This window comes from Pristiophorus japonicus, chromosome 10 (assembly GCF_044704955.1).
Source record: "Pristiophorus japonicus isolate sPriJap1 chromosome 10, sPriJap1.hap1, whole genome shotgun sequence".
NCBI classification, from domain to species: domain Eukaryota; kingdom Metazoa; phylum Chordata; class Chondrichthyes; family Pristiophoridae; genus Pristiophorus; species Pristiophorus japonicus.
Genome location: NC_091986.1, coordinates 181,017,472 through 181,037,284, shown reverse-complemented (window position 1 = coordinate 181,037,284; position 19,813 = coordinate 181,017,472). Strand labels below are relative to the sequence as shown.

The 19,813-nt window shown below is 42.9% G+C and overlaps 1 protein-coding gene across 1 annotated transcript in view; it reads right to left on the bottom strand.

Annotated features, from left to right (window-relative positions):
- Nucleotides 1-19,211, bottom strand: part of ufm1 (ubiquitin-fold modifier 1) — a 47,436-nt gene extending 28,225 nt beyond the window's left edge. The window contains exons 1-3 of the mRNA XM_070892377.1: nucleotides 18,999-19,211; nucleotides 17,140-17,196; nucleotides 9,101-9,158 (exon numbers count right to left, since the gene is read on the bottom strand). Coding sequence (XP_070748478.1) covers nucleotides 9,101-9,158; nucleotides 17,140-17,196; nucleotides 18,999-19,000 — 117 coding nt within the window. The 5' untranslated portion in view covers nucleotides 19,001-19,211. The remainder of the gene's footprint in view (nucleotides 1-9,100; nucleotides 9,159-17,139; nucleotides 17,197-18,998) is intronic.
- Between the last annotated feature and the right edge of the window lie 602 nt (nucleotides 19,212-19,813).

Below are 19,813 nucleotides of genomic sequence, written 5' to 3'. Positions count from 1 at the left end.
TCTATGTAATATTTATATTTAATTTTCTTGATCAAAGCTTCTTAAAAATATTCCTTGATATAATGGAATTTTGAAGTAAGATACCATGTACATAATTCTAATCTATTGAATTTCCTCGGCAATCTGCCTGTATCTTAATGGATTTAGCATTTTTTTTTAATTGAGGACCCTGTGTGTTTATTTGTAAAATGGTCACTGGTCAGGCCATCCCTACTGATTTTGAAGTTAGCAGTTTGATTTTATTTAAGCCACACTTTAATTGACTTGCTTGGACTGCCTGTGGAATTTTCCACCTTTCAGCAGGGGATAGGAGAATGTAGTAGACAACCTGTATAATCTCCTCTGTTACTAGCCACAATTAGGGGGCAATTATTAATCCTGGACATGCTAACCCGTAACACAAGTTTTCGATTTGCTTGGACCAGGCAGTGAAGCAGAGAAAAGTAAAAGTAAAGATTCTTTTTGAAAAATGATCCAACATCTTTTTTTTAAAAAAAGAGAGAATCTTAACCCCTTCTCAACATTCTAATTAAGTACAAGGTTTTGAATTTCCAAATACATGCAAATGGGACAATCTTACTGGGGACCTTTTTCCTGTTTGCAGCAATTCTTACATAGGAACAGCAAGATTAAAAAAAATCAAAGTCCACCTAGTTTGTCTTTTACCATCGCATGTTACAACGATAATGGTGTTGTTGATTAACCATGGCAATCAATCTCTATCAATTAGAGCCAGACACGAGGTGAGAACATTCTAAAATAACTTTTTAATCTAAATCAACATGGCATCACAGTTGAACAGTAACTAATATTTTGTTTCACAGACTACTGGTGCTTATATACAGACTCTGCAGAATCCGAAAGTTTTTAAATAGAGCTTTCAACAGGAGGGTAATAGAGTCTTGTGTTATGATTTGGGCTTTTTCCAACACTTCTGCCTTGTGGGCATGGCAAAAAGACCATTGCCATAAGCAAACAAGAGATCCCCCTGATCGAAAACTTGTGTTACGGGTTAGCATGTCCAGGATTAATAATTGCCCCCTAATTGTGGCTAGTAACAGAGGAGATTATACAGGTTGTCTACTACATTCTCCTATCCCCTGCTGAAAGGTGGAAAATTCCACAGGCAGTCCAATGCAAAAGGCTAAAATTATTTGGTGGATGAATTTATACATAGAAGCTGTAAGACACAGCAAAATACTAAATCAGCACAATACTTACCAAAACTGAAGATAGTCCATAAGGATCCAAATATCCTTTTAAAGAATGTGTTTTAAATTTATAGATCAATTTATATATATGCCAAATTAAAGACTGTTGGGGAATTCCAACAGATCGAAAGTTTCTGAAGTCCAAGCAATGAGCCAAGATTAAATGCAATGATACGAATTATTGCATAGAATGCAGATGAGCAAGTGCTCATAAATGTTCTGGTTTCCAAGGCCCTGTTAATGCCTTGGCAATGCACAATTTAATCAACATCTAAAAATATCGGAAATGAATCTTCCTGGCCTGCTCCCACGCACAATGTGGCTCTAGGGCTTTATTTTGAAATTGGATAAAGGATTTTTTATTCTAGCTATTTCCAAACTGCATGAAATAAAATTTTTAAATCTAATTTATCACAGGTCCTAGATGTTCGAGTGCTATGGAAATTATTTTTGCACTTGCTATAGATGCAGGGACCATATATTTCCTCATACAAGTATAACCACCTATTATCTTACTATACTTTGGAATTGGTAATCTGCCTTTTGTAGTTTTGTATACTACAAACTTGATTATAATTATTAATAATAACTTGTATTTATATAGTGCTTTTAACATAGTAAAACAGATTAGGGTTAGCATAATTACGGTTATGCTCCCAGAAATATAAGCAGCTGCATCTACATTACAACAGTGACTACACTCCAAAAGTACTTAATTGGCTGTAAAGTGCTTTGAGATGTCCGGTGGTTGTGAAAGGCGCTATATAAATGCAAGTATTTTTTTCTCTCATTTTTGGCAGAACATTCACTATCCTGCACATTGATTTATTAGTTTGAACATGAAATTCTTCCCTCTTCTTTCCTTTTCCTCTCACTCTGGTATGGTTGCATATAAATATTTAAAAAACAGCGTCTCCCTGACAACGGAGGCAACACGAGCCTGGAGCAGCTGGAAGGAGATTTAAACATCGACATCTCCCTGACAACGGAGGCAGCTCGAGCCTGGAGCTATTACAGGTCCTATCAAGAGGACAAAATGAGAAATAAAGTAATAAAATTATGACATCACAAAATGATGACAGTGATTGGTTCTTCCAGATTAATTGAATCATTGGACAGGGAATGAATCTTAAAGACAGCTAATAACTGATTTAATTTGCTTCAATTGCTGATTTTCTAACTTAATTTATAATTATGGTATATATTATTTAATTTTAATTATAATTAATCTTTATTATACTGATTTTACTATTGTATACTCATTGTATTATTTACAATATAATTTGAATTTTTTAATTTATTTTTTTCGCCTGTGTCGACCTGCGTGCGCATTTTGGCTGCCGCTTCGGACCCGAGCCTTTAATCTCTTTTTACACTTCCTTCTCATGCCTTTTCTCTCTTTCCCTCAATGGTCAATATGTTGTAAAATTGTTGTGAAGCGCCTTGGGACGTTTTACTACTTTAAAGGCGCTATATAAATAAAAGTTATTATAAATACTAGCAGTCCTTTGATACCTCAAACAAATGGCTGAAATGCAATACTGGCAGCAGTGCAATCATTTCCGAACAACGTGACATTTAGAACACACAAAGTGATTTGAGATCTCAATAAGAGGCGAGAGTTCGGGGCCCAGAAGAGGCGAGGGCCCAGGGGCAGCACGGGCCAGACCACACTGCAATATGTGCGCGCACTAGGTCTGTACAGCAGAGCTGGTCTCCAGTCGTCTTGGTTAATCCTTGTCACTGGACCAAGACCTAGCTCTGCAAAGCCTGTGTGGTGGCTGGTGTGCAATGGCCACCCCACGTTAAAAAAATCCACGCACAGGCATCTTCCACCCTTCAGGATGTAGTTCTGGACCTGGAATATCAGGTCCTTCATTGAAACACCTGTGAACTCATCCCTTTTTGGTTTGGAAGGAAATCATCCTCGATATGAGGGACCGCCTAAGAAGACTGGTGTCTCAAGACTAACAAAATAACCCTTAATACAACATAGTTGGCAACCTCCGAACCCCAGTAGAACAGGTGTCCATACACCACAGTTCCCAGCATCTAAATGGCCTTAAATATACAGCTACTTGAACAGCAATAAAGGATCTCATCATTTTTTGGTATATTTAGTAGAAATATTTCACACCAACAGTGTATCAACAGGCAATACATTTCACACACTCTCAATGCAGGCTTTGGTACAGGTTGAATCTCCCTTATCCGGAACCCTCGGGACCTGGCCTGTTCTGAATGAGGGATATTTCAGGATAAGGGGAATGTCACGTGTTTTCAGTGTGTCTGTGTGTGCGCACATGCCGATTGGCTGGAACGACTGTCAGATAGTCAGTCAGTGCTCACATTGGAGACCAAACTATTCTACAGTTAGGATATTCTCAAAATCTACAAAATGGTTAGCTGATCCAAAATATTCAATAAAAAGTAGGGATCAGTGTCCCTTACACAAGCTGCTGGTAGTGTATTCAGCAATAACTATGATAAAGGAGCCCTAGATGGAGTCATGAGCAGATGTGATGACAGTTTACAAAACATGTAAAAAAACAAAAGCATCAGTATTAAGCAAAAAGATCCAAGCCCATCTGACTTTTTAACATTTTGCGATATTAAAAAAGGTAAGTACTTTGAAAACATTTGCTGAACAATTTTTATTGGAATTTCCATCAGTGTGGTGTTGGCGGGCGGGATTGGTTCCAAATGAGGGGTGGTTCCAGATAAGGGAGTTCCAGATAAGGGAGGTTCAACTTGTAATTGGTTCAGTGAGTAATGGTCAGGTCTATGTACAAATGACTATCCTATCTAGTAAAGAGCTCCACAAACAGGACATGTGTATACAACAAAATATTCTGCCGCTGGACATATAGAATGTACACACCAAAGATGTCAATTATAACAAGTAATGCTGAAGTTCCATGATGATTTCTACTCTTCAACTTATTTTGTAGTCACCGTTGCAACTTTTTTCTTCCAGCATAGATCACATACAATTACCAAGCTAAGGAACTGAATATTTGTAAATAGAAAATTTACAATACCTTACAGAGTAGAGCTCAATGAACAACAATGAAGTACAATCTCTCTCACTATAGCAATCTGCTTGACCCGCCAGCTCAAGAACTAAACAGTATTTTCAAAGTAGCCACATCATCAATCTGTAAAACAGCACAATTGCTGTGCAAGATATACTGCATTTCCCAGTAAATGTCAGTGCATATGATCTGCTATTTTTCCTGTACTCGCATTACACTGTATAGGTCTGCCTCAAAAGGAGAATTTTTTTTTTCTTTTTAATTGCTGTTTTCTGTATTGTAACCACAGTTTGTTCAATCTTTCCCAAATCTACAAGTTGTGCAATCTGATCTTGTTTATAACACAAGTTAAAATTTAGAGTGAAAATTGTATTTCTTATAAAACATTGCTTCTTAAGATCATGACTGCTTGTGTTAGGGATGAAGTAGTTCCACTTCCATTTTCACCTAGTCTTAATATAACATAGTTCCATGCTATAGTTCTTTAACCTCACCTCAGAAGAGTGTTAATTGTACCTGCTATTCTTGTAGCTTCAGAGACTGATTAATTGTTGAATTAAGTTTTGTGCTGTTCACTAATGTTTTATTTTGTTCAGAAAATACGTTGAAGGGCTACAACAACTGGAGAGTTCTATCATACATCAAATCAAAAGACCCTTAATATCTATGTATGGGATTTTGGTACTCCCTTTAGTGTTGCTTGCTAAAACCTTGGGATCTCAGGGTTGGTTGAGAGAGTAACTACATTTCGCATATGGCTGGAGGTACAATGTGGGGTCAGTCTGCTTTCTTTTTAGAAGTGTTCTGGTCTTGTTATTTAATCCCTTCAGGCATATTACAGCATGTTACAAGCCTGGATAACATACACGTCATCATTCCTAATGGCGGGGTTATCAAAGTTTACTTTGCTCTGATTAACGCTATTTTTTGATTGTTATTGACATACCCAACTGCATTTAGATCAAGTAACTTAGTTTTTATAGCAGGGTAAGTTCCTCATGGTGCTTCTGGAAGTAGGGGTTGATAGACAGCCCCGTGACGGAGCAGAGAAACATATTCAGCAGCCTTCTCCCAATTCAATAGCTCTTCCTCTTCTATTTTACCACATGCTTCACAGCCAACAAAGTACTTTTGAAGTGTAGTCACTGTTGTAATGTAGGGAAACTCAGCAACCAAATTGCACACAGCAAAGTCCCACAAACAGCAATAAGATAAATCATCAGATAATCTATTTTCGTGGTGCTGGTTAAGGGCTAAATGTTGGCCGGTACATCAGGAAAACTCTTTTGCTCGTCTTCAAATAGAGTCTTGTGATCTTTTATGTCTGCCTGAGTGGAGAAATGGGGCTTCGGTTTAAGGTTTCACCTGAAAGACGGCACTTCCAACAATTCAGCATTCTCTCAGTACTGCACGAATACCAGCCTAGATAATGCGCACGTTTTTTTTGGGGGGGGGGGGGGGTGTTGAACCCATGACCTTTGACTCAAGCAAGAGTGCTACGACTGAGCCAAGGCGAACACTGCAGGCAATTAATTTTGATTACTATTACACTAGGCATGTAAGGAACAGGAAGAGCTATAGAATGGCAGATTTGGAGAAGGAATTAGAGGAAAGTTCACAGAAACACTGGTATCGATACAAGAGCGAGCGAGCTTGTGATAGAGGTTGGAGGTGAGGGAGGAGTGCACAAGAGGTGCTTGAACCCTTTTCATGTTAGAACCTCACAACCATGGAAAAGCCCCAGCTCACCTATCGCATCATCTAGCTTTGCACTCATAGTCCTAAGTGTGAAAGGGTAACGTGGCAACTCATTACATTAATTAGGCTCACAAGGTCATTCTAAAACTTATTGTAACTACAAACTAACTTGCAAATGAGCGATGTTGCACAATCAAGGATATACTTTATAAAATGATATACTTGCATTGTACCCTGATTATATATTTATTAAATCATTTTTTCTAACACTCAACATTGCCAGATTGACCCAGATATTATAAATGGGGTCGAATTTCCGCATGGGTTGTCTCGATCATCCGCCATAACTTCAGCAGAAGATCCACAGAAACACCAGAGAACTGTCATAAACGCCACTTAACACCGTTTCTCAGGGCCTTCCTCCGATCTTCCGTCAAAGCTGCAGTGAACAATCAGGAGAACCCCAGCAGAAATTCAACCTCAAAATGTTTTAGTTCAACTAGGGACATAGATCAACAGCAGTCTAACAGAACAATGAGGACAACGCTAGCAAGACGGCATTCATTTCCCATCCCTCCTTGCCCGATGAAAAAGTAGTGAGACTTATTCTTGATAGTGATTGTTTGTACAACGGAATGGCTTGCTAGGTCACTTCAGAGTCAACCAGGTAGGCTGGATTAGTCATGTTTAGGACACAGCAGGTAGGATGGCAAGTTTTCTTCCCATCATCAGAGGCAGTCCCTCGGAGTCGAGGATGACTTGCTTCCACTCTGAGTTCTTGGGTGACTGAGGAGTCCAATGCAGGATCTACAGTCTCTGTCACAGGTGAGGCAGACAGTGGTTGAAGAAAAGGGTGGACGGGAAGCCTGGATTGACGCATGCTCCTTCTGCTGATGGCGCTTAGCTTCTACTTGCTCTCGGAGATAGAACTCAAGGTGCTCAGCGCTCTCCTGGATGCTCCTCTTCCATTTTGGGCGGTCGTAGGCCAGGGATTCCCAGGAGACGGTGGGGATGTTGCACTTCATCAAGGAGGCTTTGAGGGTGTCCTTGAAGCGTTTCCTCTGCCCACCTGGGTCTCGCTTGCCGTGACGAAGCACTGCGTAGTGCGCTTGCTTTGGGAGTCTCATGTCGGGCATGTGGACGATGTGGCCCACCCAACGAAGCTGATCGAGCGTGGTCAATGCTTCGATGCTGGCCTAAGCAAGAACACTGATGTTGGTGCATTTATCCTCCCAGGGGATTTGCAAGATCTTAAGGAGGTAGTGCTGGTGTTCCAGCGTTTTGAGGTGTCTGCTGTATATAGTCCACGTCTCTGAGTCATATAGGAGGGTGGGTATCACTACTGCTCTGTAGACCATAAGCTTGGTGCCGGATTTGAGGTCCTGTTCTTCAAACACTCTCTACTGTCTGCTCGTTGCCCAAGGCCTCGTCGTGGCGGAGAAGCACTGTTGGCATGAATACATGACCTAATTTCTCTTATCTGGAAGGAGGAGAGCATGCCAGATTTCAGGGACGCTGTAATTGTGACCATCTTCAAAAAAGGGGACAAGTCCAACTGCGGTAACTACAGAGGAATCTCCCTGCTGTCAGCCACAGGGAAAGTCATTGCAAGAATCCTCCTCAATCGTCTTCTCCATGGCTGAAGAGTTCCTCCCAGAATCGCAATGTGGATTCCGCCCACTAAAGGTTTCAATGGACAAGATCTTCACTGCGCGACAACTGCAAGAGAAATGCAGGGAACAGCACTAACCCTTGTACAAGGCCTTCTTTGACCTCACAAAGGCCTTTGATAGTCAACTGTGAGGGATTATGGAGCGTCCTCCTCCGTTTCGGTGCCTTCAAAAGTTTGTCACCATCCTCTGTCTGCTCCACGATGTTATGCAAACCGTGATCCTGACCAATAGATCCACCACAGACTCAATCCACGTCCGGATCAGGGTCAAGCAAGGCCGTGTCATCACACCAACGCTCTTTTCGATTTTCCTTGCTGCAATGCTTCATCTCACCCTCCGCAAGCTCCCCGCTGGAGCGGAGCTAAATTATAGAACAAATGGGAATCTGTTCAACCTCCACCGCCTCCAGGCCAGATCCAAGGTCGTCCCATCCTCTGTCATTGAAGTACAGTACGCAGACGACGTACTGTACTGTGCGTCTGCGCACAGAGGCCGAACTCCAAGCCATCGACAACACCTCCACCGAGGTGTACGAGAGTATGGGCCTTACACTAAACATCCGTAAGACAAAGGTCCTCTACCAACCTGACCCCGCCACACAGCACTGCCCCCGATTTCTTCCCAGGAGGACATTAGTCAACAGCTGGTGTGTTTTTTTGAAAAATAAACATCAGCTAGTGTTCTCGGTCGATTGCTCACCAGTGCTCCTTGCTGGATAGTGCGTGAGTGGATATTGGGTACAAACATAATTGGACTCTGCAGCGATGCCCTCCAATGTTCTCTTGGTTGCGCAGCTCTCCAGGGATCCGGCGCAGCCAGCTTTTCAATGCAAAAAATACGCATGCGCGGTATTTTGAATGGCACGCATGGCGCCATGAAAAATGACAAGGAACACTATTTAAATAGCCTGCCACTATTCACCACCAAGGCTCACACATGAAGAACAGTTACTTCAGTAAGTAAAGTACTGCTAACGAAGGCAGAACCATCCATCAGAAACAATTAATCCCTTCAGGGGAGGAGACAAGAAAACTGGGGTTGCGGGGGTGTGGAAGGTGAAGGGAAGGAATTCCTAAAGGTTATGCAATCAGTATTTAGATTGTTTAAAACGATACATCAGGAATGCAGGTATAATACTGTAGTGGCCCAGACAGCACATTTGCATTGAGAATTGGAACGTGATGGAAGTCTGTACTTTTTCCACATACAAAAATGAACAATGTACATAAGGACTGAGCAGTGCACTCTCTCCATAAAAGAACTACAATCCATAGTCAGCGTGCCTGAAATGGTAGTGGGAGCAGATTCAATAGTAGCTTTCAAAAAGGAGTGAAATATATACTTAAAAAGGAAAACATTGCGGTGCTACGAGGAAAGAGCAAGGGAGTGGGACTAATTACATAGCTCTTTCAAAGAGCCGGCATAATGCCAAATGGTCTCCTTCTGTGCTGTACGATTTTATCATGCATACTGATATGCTTACCTCTTCTGCTGCAAACTTCAAAACCGCTGTGAAAGGTGTGACTTCAGGTACACTCAATCTGAAACACGAACACACCAAAGGGCAAAAAACGTTAGTGGGAGTTGTGTACAGACCTCCAAACAGGAGTAGTGATGTTGGGGAGGGCATCAAACAGGAAATTAGGGGTGCATGCAATAAAAGTGCAGCAGTTATCATGGGTGACTTTAATATGCATATAGATTGGGATAACCAAACTGGAAGCAATACGGTGGAGGAGGATTTCCTAGAGTGCATAAGGGATGGTTTTGTAGACCAATATGTCGAGGAACCAACCGGGGGGAGGCCATCTTAGACTGGGTGTTGTATAATGAGAGAGGATTAATTAGCAATCTCGTTGTGCGAGGCCCCTTGGGTAAGAGTGACCATAATATGGTGGAATTCTACATTAGGATGGAGAATGAAATAGTTAATTCAGAGACCATGGTCCAGAACTTAAAGAAGGGTAACTTTGTAGGTATGAGACGTGAATTGGCTAGGATAGATTGGCGAATGATACTTAAGGGGTTGACAGTGGATGGACAATGGCAGGCATGGATGGACAATGGCAGACATGGATGGACAATGGCAGACATGGATGCACATAGATTGGGCTAGCCAAACTGAAAGCGTTGCAGAATTGGAGCTGAGGGTGGATTCACTCTGGAGCATCCACGATGCTGAGAACGACGTGAGTAGCACGTGTAGCGAGTTGGTCTTACCGCAGGAGAAGGCTCCACAGCCAGCTAGGGAATGGAAGACCAGCAGGAAGAGTAGTGCAAGGAAGGTAGTGCAGGGGTCCCCTGTGGACATCACTGTCTGGCGTAAAAATAAAAAAGGGAAGGTGGCTCAACCGTGGCTATCAAGGGAAATCAGGGATAGTATTAAAGCCAAGGAAGTGGCATACAAATTGGCCAGAAATAGCAGCGAACCCGGGGACTGAGAGAAATTTAGAACTCAGCAGAGGAGGACAAAGGGTTTGTTTAGGGCAGGGAAAATAGAGTACGAGAGGAAGCTTGCAGGGAACATTAAGACGGACTGCAAAAGCTTCTATAGATATGTAAAGACAAACGTCGTCAGAATCAGGGGAAGTCATAACGGGGAACAAAGAAATGGCAGACCAATTGAACAAGTACTTTGGTTCGGTATTCACTAAGGAGGGCAGAAACAACCTTCCGGATATAAAACGGGTCAGAGAGTCTAGTAAGAAGGAGGAACTGAGGGAAATCCTTATTAGTTGGGAAATTGCGTTGGGGTAATTGATGGGATTGAAGGCCGATAAATCCCCAGGGTCTGATGGTCTGTATCCCAGAGTACTTAAGGAGGTGGCCTTGGAAATAGCGGATGCATTGGCAGTCATTTTCCAACATGCCCCAAGGGGGTAAGTGATTGGCTGGTGATTGGTGAGTAGCTTTTCTTTTTCTTTCTTCTTTATATCAGTCAGTAACTTTTAACATTGTTGTTGCCAATTTAAGTGTATCTAAGGGTTAAGTCATGGCAAGGGAGCTCGCTCGCGTGATATGCTCCTCCTGTACCATGTGGGAACTCAGGGACACTTCCCGTGTCCCCGACGACTACGTGTGCGGGAAGTGTATCCGCCTCCAGCTTCTGACGGACCGCGTTGCGGAATTGGAGCTGAGGGTGGATTCACTCTGGAGCATCCACGATGCTAAGAACGTGAGTAGCACGTGTAGCGAGTTGGTCTTACCGCAGGAGAAGGATCCACAGCCAGCTAGGGAATGGAAGACCAGCAGGAAGAGTAGTGCAAGGAAGGTAGTGCAGGGGTCCCCTGTGGTCATCCCCCTGCAAAACAGATACACTGCTTTGAGTGCTGTTGAGGGGGATGACTCATCAGGGGAGGGCAGCAGCAGCCAAGTTCATGGCACCGTGGCTGGCTCTGTTGCACAGGAGGGCAGGAAAAAGAGTGGGAGAGCGATAGTGATAGGGGATTCAATTGTGAGGGGAATAGATAGGCATTTCTGTGGCCGCAACCGAGACTCCAGGATGGTATGTTGCCTCCCTGGTGCAAGGGTCAAGGATGTCTCGGAGCGGGTGCAGGACATTCTAAAAAGGGAGGGAGAACAGCCAGTTTTCGTGGTGCACATTGGTACCAACGACATAGGTAAAAAAAAGGGATGAGGTCCTACGAAACGAATTTAAGGAGCTAGGAGCTAAATTAAAAAGTAGGACCTCAAAAGTAGTAATCTCGGGATTGCTACCAGTGCCACGTGCTAGTCAGAGTAGGAATCGCAGGATAGCGCAGATGAATACGTGGCTTGAGCAGTGGTGCAGCAGGGAGGGATTCAAATTCCTGGGGCATTGGAACCAGTTCTGGGGGAGGTGGGACCAGTACAAATCGGACGGTCTGCACCTGGGCAGGACCGGAACCAATGTCCGAGGGGGAGTGTTTGCTAGTGCTGTTGGGGAGGAGTTAAACTAATATGACAGGGGGATGGGAACCAATGCAGGGAGACAGAGGGAAACAAAAAGGAGACAAAAGCAAAAGACAGAAAGGAGATGAGGAAAAGTGGAGGGCAAAGACACCCAAGAAAAAGAACAAAAAGGGCCACTGGACAGCAAAATTCTAAAAAGACAAAGGGTGTTAAAAAAACAAGCCTGAAGGCTTTGTGTCTTAATGCAAGGAGCATCCGTAATAAGGTGGATGAATTAACTGTGCAAATAGATGTTAACAAATATGATGTGATTGGGATTACGGAGACGTGGCTCCAGGATGATCAGGGCTGGGAACTCAACATCCAGGGGTATTCAACATTCAGGAAGGATAGAATAAAAGGAAAAGGAGGTGGGGTAGCATTGCTGGTTAAAGAGGAGATTAATGCAATAGTTAGGAAAGACATTAGCTTGGATGATGTGGAATCTATATGGGTAGAGCTGCAGAACACCAAAGGGCAAAAAACGTTAGTGGGAGTTGTGTACAGACCTCCAAACAGTAGTAGTGATGTTGGGGAGGGCATCAAACAGGAAATTAGGGGTGCATGCAATAAAGGTGCAGCAGTTATAATGGGTGACTTTAATATGCACATAGATTGGGCTAGCCAAACTGGAAGCAATACGGTGGAGGAGGATTTCTTAGAGTGCATACGGGATGGTTTTCTAGACCAATATGTCGAGGAAGCAACTAGGAGGGAGGCCATCTTAGACTGGGTGTTGTGTAATGAGAGAGGATTAATTAGCAATCTCGTTGTGCGAGGCCCCTTGGGGAAGAGTGACCATAATATGGTGGAATTCTGCATTAGGATGGAGAATGAAACAGTTAATTCAGAGACCATGGTCCAGAACTTAAAGAAGGGAAACTTTGAAGGTATGAGGCTTGAATTGGCTAGGATAGATTGGCAAATGATACTTAAGGGATTGACTGTGGATGGGCAATGGCAGACATTTAGAGACCACATGGATGAACTACAACAATTGTACATTCCTGTCTGGCGTAAAAATAAAAAAGGGAAGGTGGCTCAACCGTGACTATCAAGGGAAATCAGGGATAGTATTAAAGCCAAGGAAGTGGCATACAAATTGGCCAGAAATAGCAGCGAACCTGGGGACTGGGAGAAATTTAGAACTCAGCAGAGGAGGACAAGGGGTTGAATAGGGCAGGGAAAATGGAGTACGAGAAGAAGCTTGCAGGGAACATTAAGACGGATTGCAAAAGTTTCTATAGATATGTAAAGAGAAAAAGGTTAGTAAAGACAAACGTAGCTCCCCTGCAGTCAGAATCAGGGGAAGTCATAACGGGGAACAAAGAAATGGCAGACCAATTAAACAAGAACTTTGGTTCGGTATTCACTAAGGAGGACACAAACAACCTTCCGGATAGAAAAGGGGTCAGAGGGTCTAGTCAGGAGGAGGAACTGAGGGAAATCCTTATTAGTCGGGAAATTGTGTTGGGGAAATTGATGGGATTGAAGGCCGATAAATCCCCAGGGCCTGATGGACTGCATCCCAGAGTACTTAAGGAGGTGGCCTTGGAAATAGTGGATGCATTGACAGTCATTTTCCAACATTCCATTGACTCTGGATCAGTTCCTATAGAGTGGAGGGTAGCCAAAGTAACCCCACTTTTTAAAAAAGGAGGGAGAGAGAAAACAGGGAATTATAGACCGGTCAGCCTGACATCAGTAGTGGGTAAAATGATGGAATCAATTATTAAGGATGTCATAGCAGTGCATTTGGAAAGAGTTGACATGATAGGTCCAAGTCAGCATGGATTTGTGAAAGGGAAATCATGCTTGACAAATCTTCTGGAATTTTTTGAGGATGTTTCCAGTAGAGTGGACAAGGGAGAACCAGTTGATGTGGTATATTTGGACTTTCAGAAGGCTTTCGACAAGGTCCCAGACAAGAGATTAATGTGCAAAGTTAAAGCACATGGGATTGGGGGTAGTGTGCTGATGTGGATTGAGAACTGGTTGGCAGACAGGAAGCAAAGAGTAGGAGTAAATGGGTACTTTTCAGAATGGCAGGCAGTGACTAGTGGGGTACCGCAAGGTTCTGTGCTGGGGCCCCAGCTGTTTACACTGTACATTAATGATTTGGACGAGGGGATTAAATGTAGTATCTCCAAATTTGCGGATGACACTAAGTTGGGTGGCAGTGTGAGCTACGAGGAGGATGCTATGAGGCTGCAGAGTGACTTGGATAGGTTAGGTGAGTGGGCAAATGCATGGCAGATGAAGTATAATGTGGATAAATGTGAGGTTATCCACTTTGGTGATAAAAACAGAGAGACAGACTATTATCTGAATGGGGACAGATTAGGAAAAGGGGAGCTGCAACGAGACCTGGGTGTCGTGGTGCATCAGTCATTGAAGGTTAGGCATGCAGGTACAGCAGGCGGTTAAGAAAGCAAATGGCATGTTGGCCTTCATAGCGAGGGGATTTGAGTACAGGGGCAGGGAGGTGTTGCTACAGTTGTACAGGGCCTTGGTGAGGCCACACCTGGAGTATTGTGTACAGTTTTGGTCTCCTAACCTGAGGAAGGACATTCTTGCTGTTGAGGGAGTGCAGCGAAGGTTCACCAGACTGATTCCCGGGATGGCGGGACTGACCTATCAAGAAAGACTGGATCAACTTGGCTTGTATTCACTGGAGTTCAGAAGAATGAGAGGGGACCTCATAGAAACGTTTAAAATTCTGACGGGTTTAGACAGGTTAGATGTAGGAAGAATGTTCCCAATGTTGGGGAAGTCCAGAACCAGGGGTCACAGTCTAAGGAGAAGGGGTAAGCCATTTAGGACCGAGATGAGGAGAAACTTCTTCACCCAGAGAGTGGTGAACCTGTGGAATTCTCTACCACAGAAAGTTGTTGAGGCCAATTCACTAAATATATTCAAGAGGGAGTTAGATGAAGTCCTTACTACTAGGGGGATCAAGGGGTATGGCACGAAAGCAGGAAGGGGGTACTGAAGTTGCATGTTCAGCCATGAACTCATTGAATGGCGGTGCAGGCTAGAAGGCCGAATGGCCTACTCCTGCACCTATTTTCTATGTTATATTCCATAGACTCTGGATCAGTTCCTATGGAGTGGAGGGTAGCCAATGTAACCCACTTTTTAAAAGAGGGAGAGAAAACAGGAAATTATAGACCGGTCAGCCTGACATCGATAGTGGGTAAAATGATGGAATCAATTAAGGATGTCATAGTAGCACATTTGGAAAGAGGACATCATCGGTCCAAGTCAGCATGGATTTGTGAAAGGAAATCATGCTTGACAAATCTTCTGGAATTTTTTGAGGATGCTTCCAGTAGAGTGGACAAGGGAGAACCAGTTGATGTGGTGTATTTGGACTTTCTGAAGGCTTTCGACAAGGTCCCACACAAGAGATTAATGTGCAAAGTTAAAGCACATGGGATTGGGGGTAGTATGCTGACGTGGATTGAGAACTGGTTGGCAGACAGGAAGCAAAGAGTAGGAGTAAATGGGTACTTCTCAGAATGGCAGGCAGTGACTAGTGGGGTACCGCAAGGTTCTGTGCTGGGGCCCCAGCTGTTTACATTGTACATTAATGATTTAGACGCGGGTATTAAATGTAGTATCTCCAAATTTGCGGATGACACTAAGTTGGATGGCAGTGTGAGCTGCGAGAAGGATGCTATGAGGCTGCAGAGTGACTTGGATAGGTTCGGTGAGTGGGCAAATGCATGACAGATGAAGTATAATGTGGATAAATGTGAGGTTATCCACTTTGGTGGTAAAAACAGAGAGACAGACTATTATCTGAATGGTGACAGATTAGGAAAAGGGGAGGTGCAACGAGAGCTGGATGTCATAGTACATCAGTCATTGAAGGTTGGCATGCAGGTACAGCAGGCGGTTAAGAAAGCAAATGGCATGTTGGTCTTCATAGCGAGGGGATTTGAGTACAGGGGCAGGGAGGTGTTACTACAGTTGTACAGGGCCTTGGTGAGGCCACACCTGGAGTATTGTGTACAGTTTTGGTCTCCTAACTTGAGGAAGAACATTCTTGCTATTGAGAGAGTGCAGCGAAGGTTCACCAGACTGATTCCCGGGATGGCGGGACTGACATATCAAGAAAGACTGGATCAACTGGGCTTGTATTCACTGGAGTTCAGAAGAATGAGAGGGGATCTCATAGAAACATTTAAAATTCTGATGGGTTTAGACAGGTTAGAATAAGGAAGAATGCTCCCAATGTTGGGGAAGTCCAGAACCAGGGTTCACAGTCAAAGGATAAGGGGTAAGGGGTAAGCCATTTAGGACCGAGATGAGGAGAAACTTCTTCACCCAGAGAGTGGTGAACCTGTGGAATTCTCTACCACGGAAAGTTGTTGAGGCCAATTCACTAAATATATTCAAAAAGGAATTAGATGTAGTCCTTACTACTAGGGGGTCAAGGGGTATGGCGAGAAAGCAAGAATGGGGTACTGAAGTTGCATGTTCAGCCATGAACTCATTGAATGGCAGTGCAGGCTCGAAGGGCTGAATGGCCTACTCCTGCACCTATTTTCTATGTTTCTATGATTAATGTGGTCTCACTACCAGAAAGTGATTTAAATTCAATTTTTTATTCAAGTATCTGGACTAATACATTTTATCGATGGAAATGAAAAAGCAGGAAAAGATTACAATAATGGAGTTGTTGACCAATGATAACAATCAATGTCCATCAATTATGCTACAAAAGACCCAGACATGAGGCGAGAAAACCCCCCCAATGGTGGAAAGTTTTGGGAACCATAGATCCAAAGTCATCTGTTCCTCCCAAGCATGCTGCACTTACCATATGCCACATCTCAAATTACTCATACTGCATCATCTAGCTTTGCACTCATAATCTAAGCAACATAACCTGTTTACATCTACATTTTCCCCACCTCACAGCATTTTAAAGACTTGCTCCACATTCTTCTTAGCCGACTTAGAAAATCTCCTATGCGTTATAAAATCTTAAAATTGTCCCTTTATTTACAATTTCCAATTTTGTTATAAATAGTGCATAGAGGAAATTATACCAAACATGGCCTCACCAGGATCTATACAAGGTTTCAATATCCTTCAAATTAAAATTAAATGCTCTTGTTGCGTACATTACAACCTCATAACAGTTCCTACTGCTGGAAACTTAATCCAATACATGGACTACATAAAATAGGCACGACAAGCCTCCCAACACTGTTCGTAAATTCTAACAGTCTGATTGAAATACTTTAAAAATAAAAATTTGTCCTCCAAAGTAAACAAAAAAGTGATAACAATTTGCTCAAAATAAGCAAACAATGCTTACATCTTCAAAGCACACAATCATTTCCACAGCACAATTACAATATAAATATTTGGAGAGATCAAAGTTGCAAATAATGTTATATTTTATAAAAATGATAGCAACTGAAAAGATGAACCTCTCCCCTATATAATTGTCAGTGGAACTGCTTTTGAAAACAGCTCCAAAAGTCGTATCAATCAGTGAAGGCTTAACAAACATTCACGCAGATGACAACAAGTGTTTCAGGCTCCCATGGACTAATCTCAGCCGCGCTCACTTACACTTTGTATGGCAACTTTGGATCCGACGTCAGCGTGATTTTAAAGGTAACTTTTGACCTTAAAAAAAAGTAGAGAATTAGTCAGCCTCAACCTGCTGCTGTAAATCAGTGTTAATGGCATTAACCAGACTATTATTCATATTATTGTTAAAGTTGCTATTAACTAAAATTAATTAACATTTAAGCTGCTGTCACTGGTGCTTTACTAGAACTATCACTGTTTATACCCGTTCCCATTTTTTTCACACTATTAGTAATATTAATATTACTACTAGTATTAATAGTATTACCCCACTTTGTTATTATTCTTTGTTGCAAGCTTCCTTAACTTATTTCTATTATGAATATTACTAAAATTCAATTTTATTACATCTATATCTGTTGCTGGTTTTTAAATTACTATTACTATTACCATTATGGAAAAAATTGCTGCTTTTTACATTGTTAGAAAGTGGTTGCATTTATATTGTGCCCTATTAAGTCCTCAGAACATATTTAAGCACTTATCTGGACACAGATGGCAGTCAATTGTGAAAATGAGAAGTCCCTTCTTGATCAAAGAGGTGGGTGTTTAATTAAGGTATTTAAACACAAAAATGAAAATGTTAACGCATGGGGAACCAGAGGTCAGTGAGGAGAGGAGAGGAGAGGAGAGGAGAGGGAAGAGGGAAGAGGGAAGAGGGAGAGGGAGAGGGAGAGGGAGAGGGACCGTGTAGCAGAGTTTTGTATGACGTTTAGAGGATGCAGGATAGAACAGCCAGGAGAGCATGGAATAATTGAGCCTAGAGGTGACAGATCAGTTTCAGCAGATGAGCTCTTGTAAAAACAGAAGCAGGCAATATTAAAGAGAAGGAAATATGGAGACGAGTCAGTTGCAAGGAGGGGTAAAAAGGTTTTTTTTTGAGGGGGTGATGATGGCAAATTTGAAAGGGAGTGGGAACAGTACCAGAAGACAGGGAATCTTTAAAATATCAGCTGGCACGGAGAGCAGGAAGGGAGGATGGGTGGTCACTATGCAGAGCAAGGGCAGGCAGGATGATGAGAGCAGGTGAGAAAATAGAAGAATGAGACATAGGTTTAAGGACACAGAACTGAGCCACGCTAACACTTTATAACTCCAGAAACTGAAGCGTATAAATCTAGACTGCAGAACTCCGCTGCACTGTCGGGGGTGCCGTTTTCGGATGAGATGTTAAACCTCTCGGGTAGACAGAAAAGATCCCAAGGCACTATTGAAGAAGAGCAAGGGAGAGTTATCCATGGTGTTCTAGCCAGTATTTATCGCACAAACAGGATATCTGGTCATTATCGCATTGCTTTTTGTGGGAGCTTGCTCGTGCATAAATTGGCTGCTGTGTTTCCCACATTCCAACAATCACAACACTTCAATTTTTTTAAAGTACTTCATTGACTGAAAAGGGCTTTGAGACGTCCGGTGGCTGTGAAAGGAGCTATATAAATTCATCTCTTTCTGCAAATATCACTACTATTGGGCACAGACTTGTAAAGGCAATGCTGGTTGACACATTGTTACTGTTTAATATTAACACTGAACAATGTCAAGACCAGTAAAGCTCCATCTCCAGTCCCTGCTTGACATGATTTGCCAGGTCGGCTCCACATGGTTCCATTTCCCCAGGACCGAGCCCCATCATCTGAGGCCTTCCCCCCCATCCATCCCCATCGCTCCCGGGCCGGCTCTGCTCACACTGTCTCTCGCCCCACCAACCCCCCATGGCTGGCTCTACTCACACTGTCTCTGTCTCTCCCCCTCCCCCGGGCCCTACTCACACTCTCACTCTCACTCTCACTCGAGCCTCTCTCTCTCTCTCTCTCTCTCCCCCCCGCCCCCGGGCTCACATTGTTTATTCCCGAGCGGCTCCTCGGCGACCAGAAAGCCGAAATTGACGGCGCTGTACACGTCAACGATCACATCAAGGACCGCGCTTTGGCTGTCTGTTCGATGCCGTTACGGAAATACAGGGATTGCAAAATAATACTGCCAGTGAAATCAAAATACCCGGTTTGACAGTAACCGCTTTTGGGGAGTTTATTTTACGGCGCTTTCATATTCCTCTCCCATAATCAGCGGGCATACTTTTAGACAGCTGCAGCTCTGGGGGTGGGGCCTGTAAAAGTGAAGAGAACATGAAAGAGTCTGAATGATAATTAATTGTGGTATTTGCTCACTGGCCTTTTGGGTGTGTTTAACTGTTGTTTCTTTGAATACACTCTGCTCTGGCTTTTGAATTACTTGTTTGAAAGTGTACGAAGGATTGGAAGAAACAGCATTAGAATAAGATATAGCACGATATTAGGTGGGGTCAGACTAAGAGTGAATATAAGAACACTTCATAAAGTACTTAATTGGCTGTAAAGCGCTTTGAGATGTCTGGTGGTAGTGAAAGACGAGATATTAATGCAAGTCTTTTCTTTCTAAGGTAGGCTGACAATGCAGGTGTATAAACGCATGAAGCGTGGTAAATAAGGTTGGTCAGCTGCATATGATGTGGTGATAATGGAGACCTGGCTCAAAAAAGGGCGGCATTGGTTACTAAATATTCCTGGATGTAAAAGCAAAATGCTGTGGATGCTGGAAATTTGAAATAAAAACAAAATGCTGGAAATTTCATGTCGATGATCCTTCGTCAAAACTGGAAAAAGTTAGCGAGGTA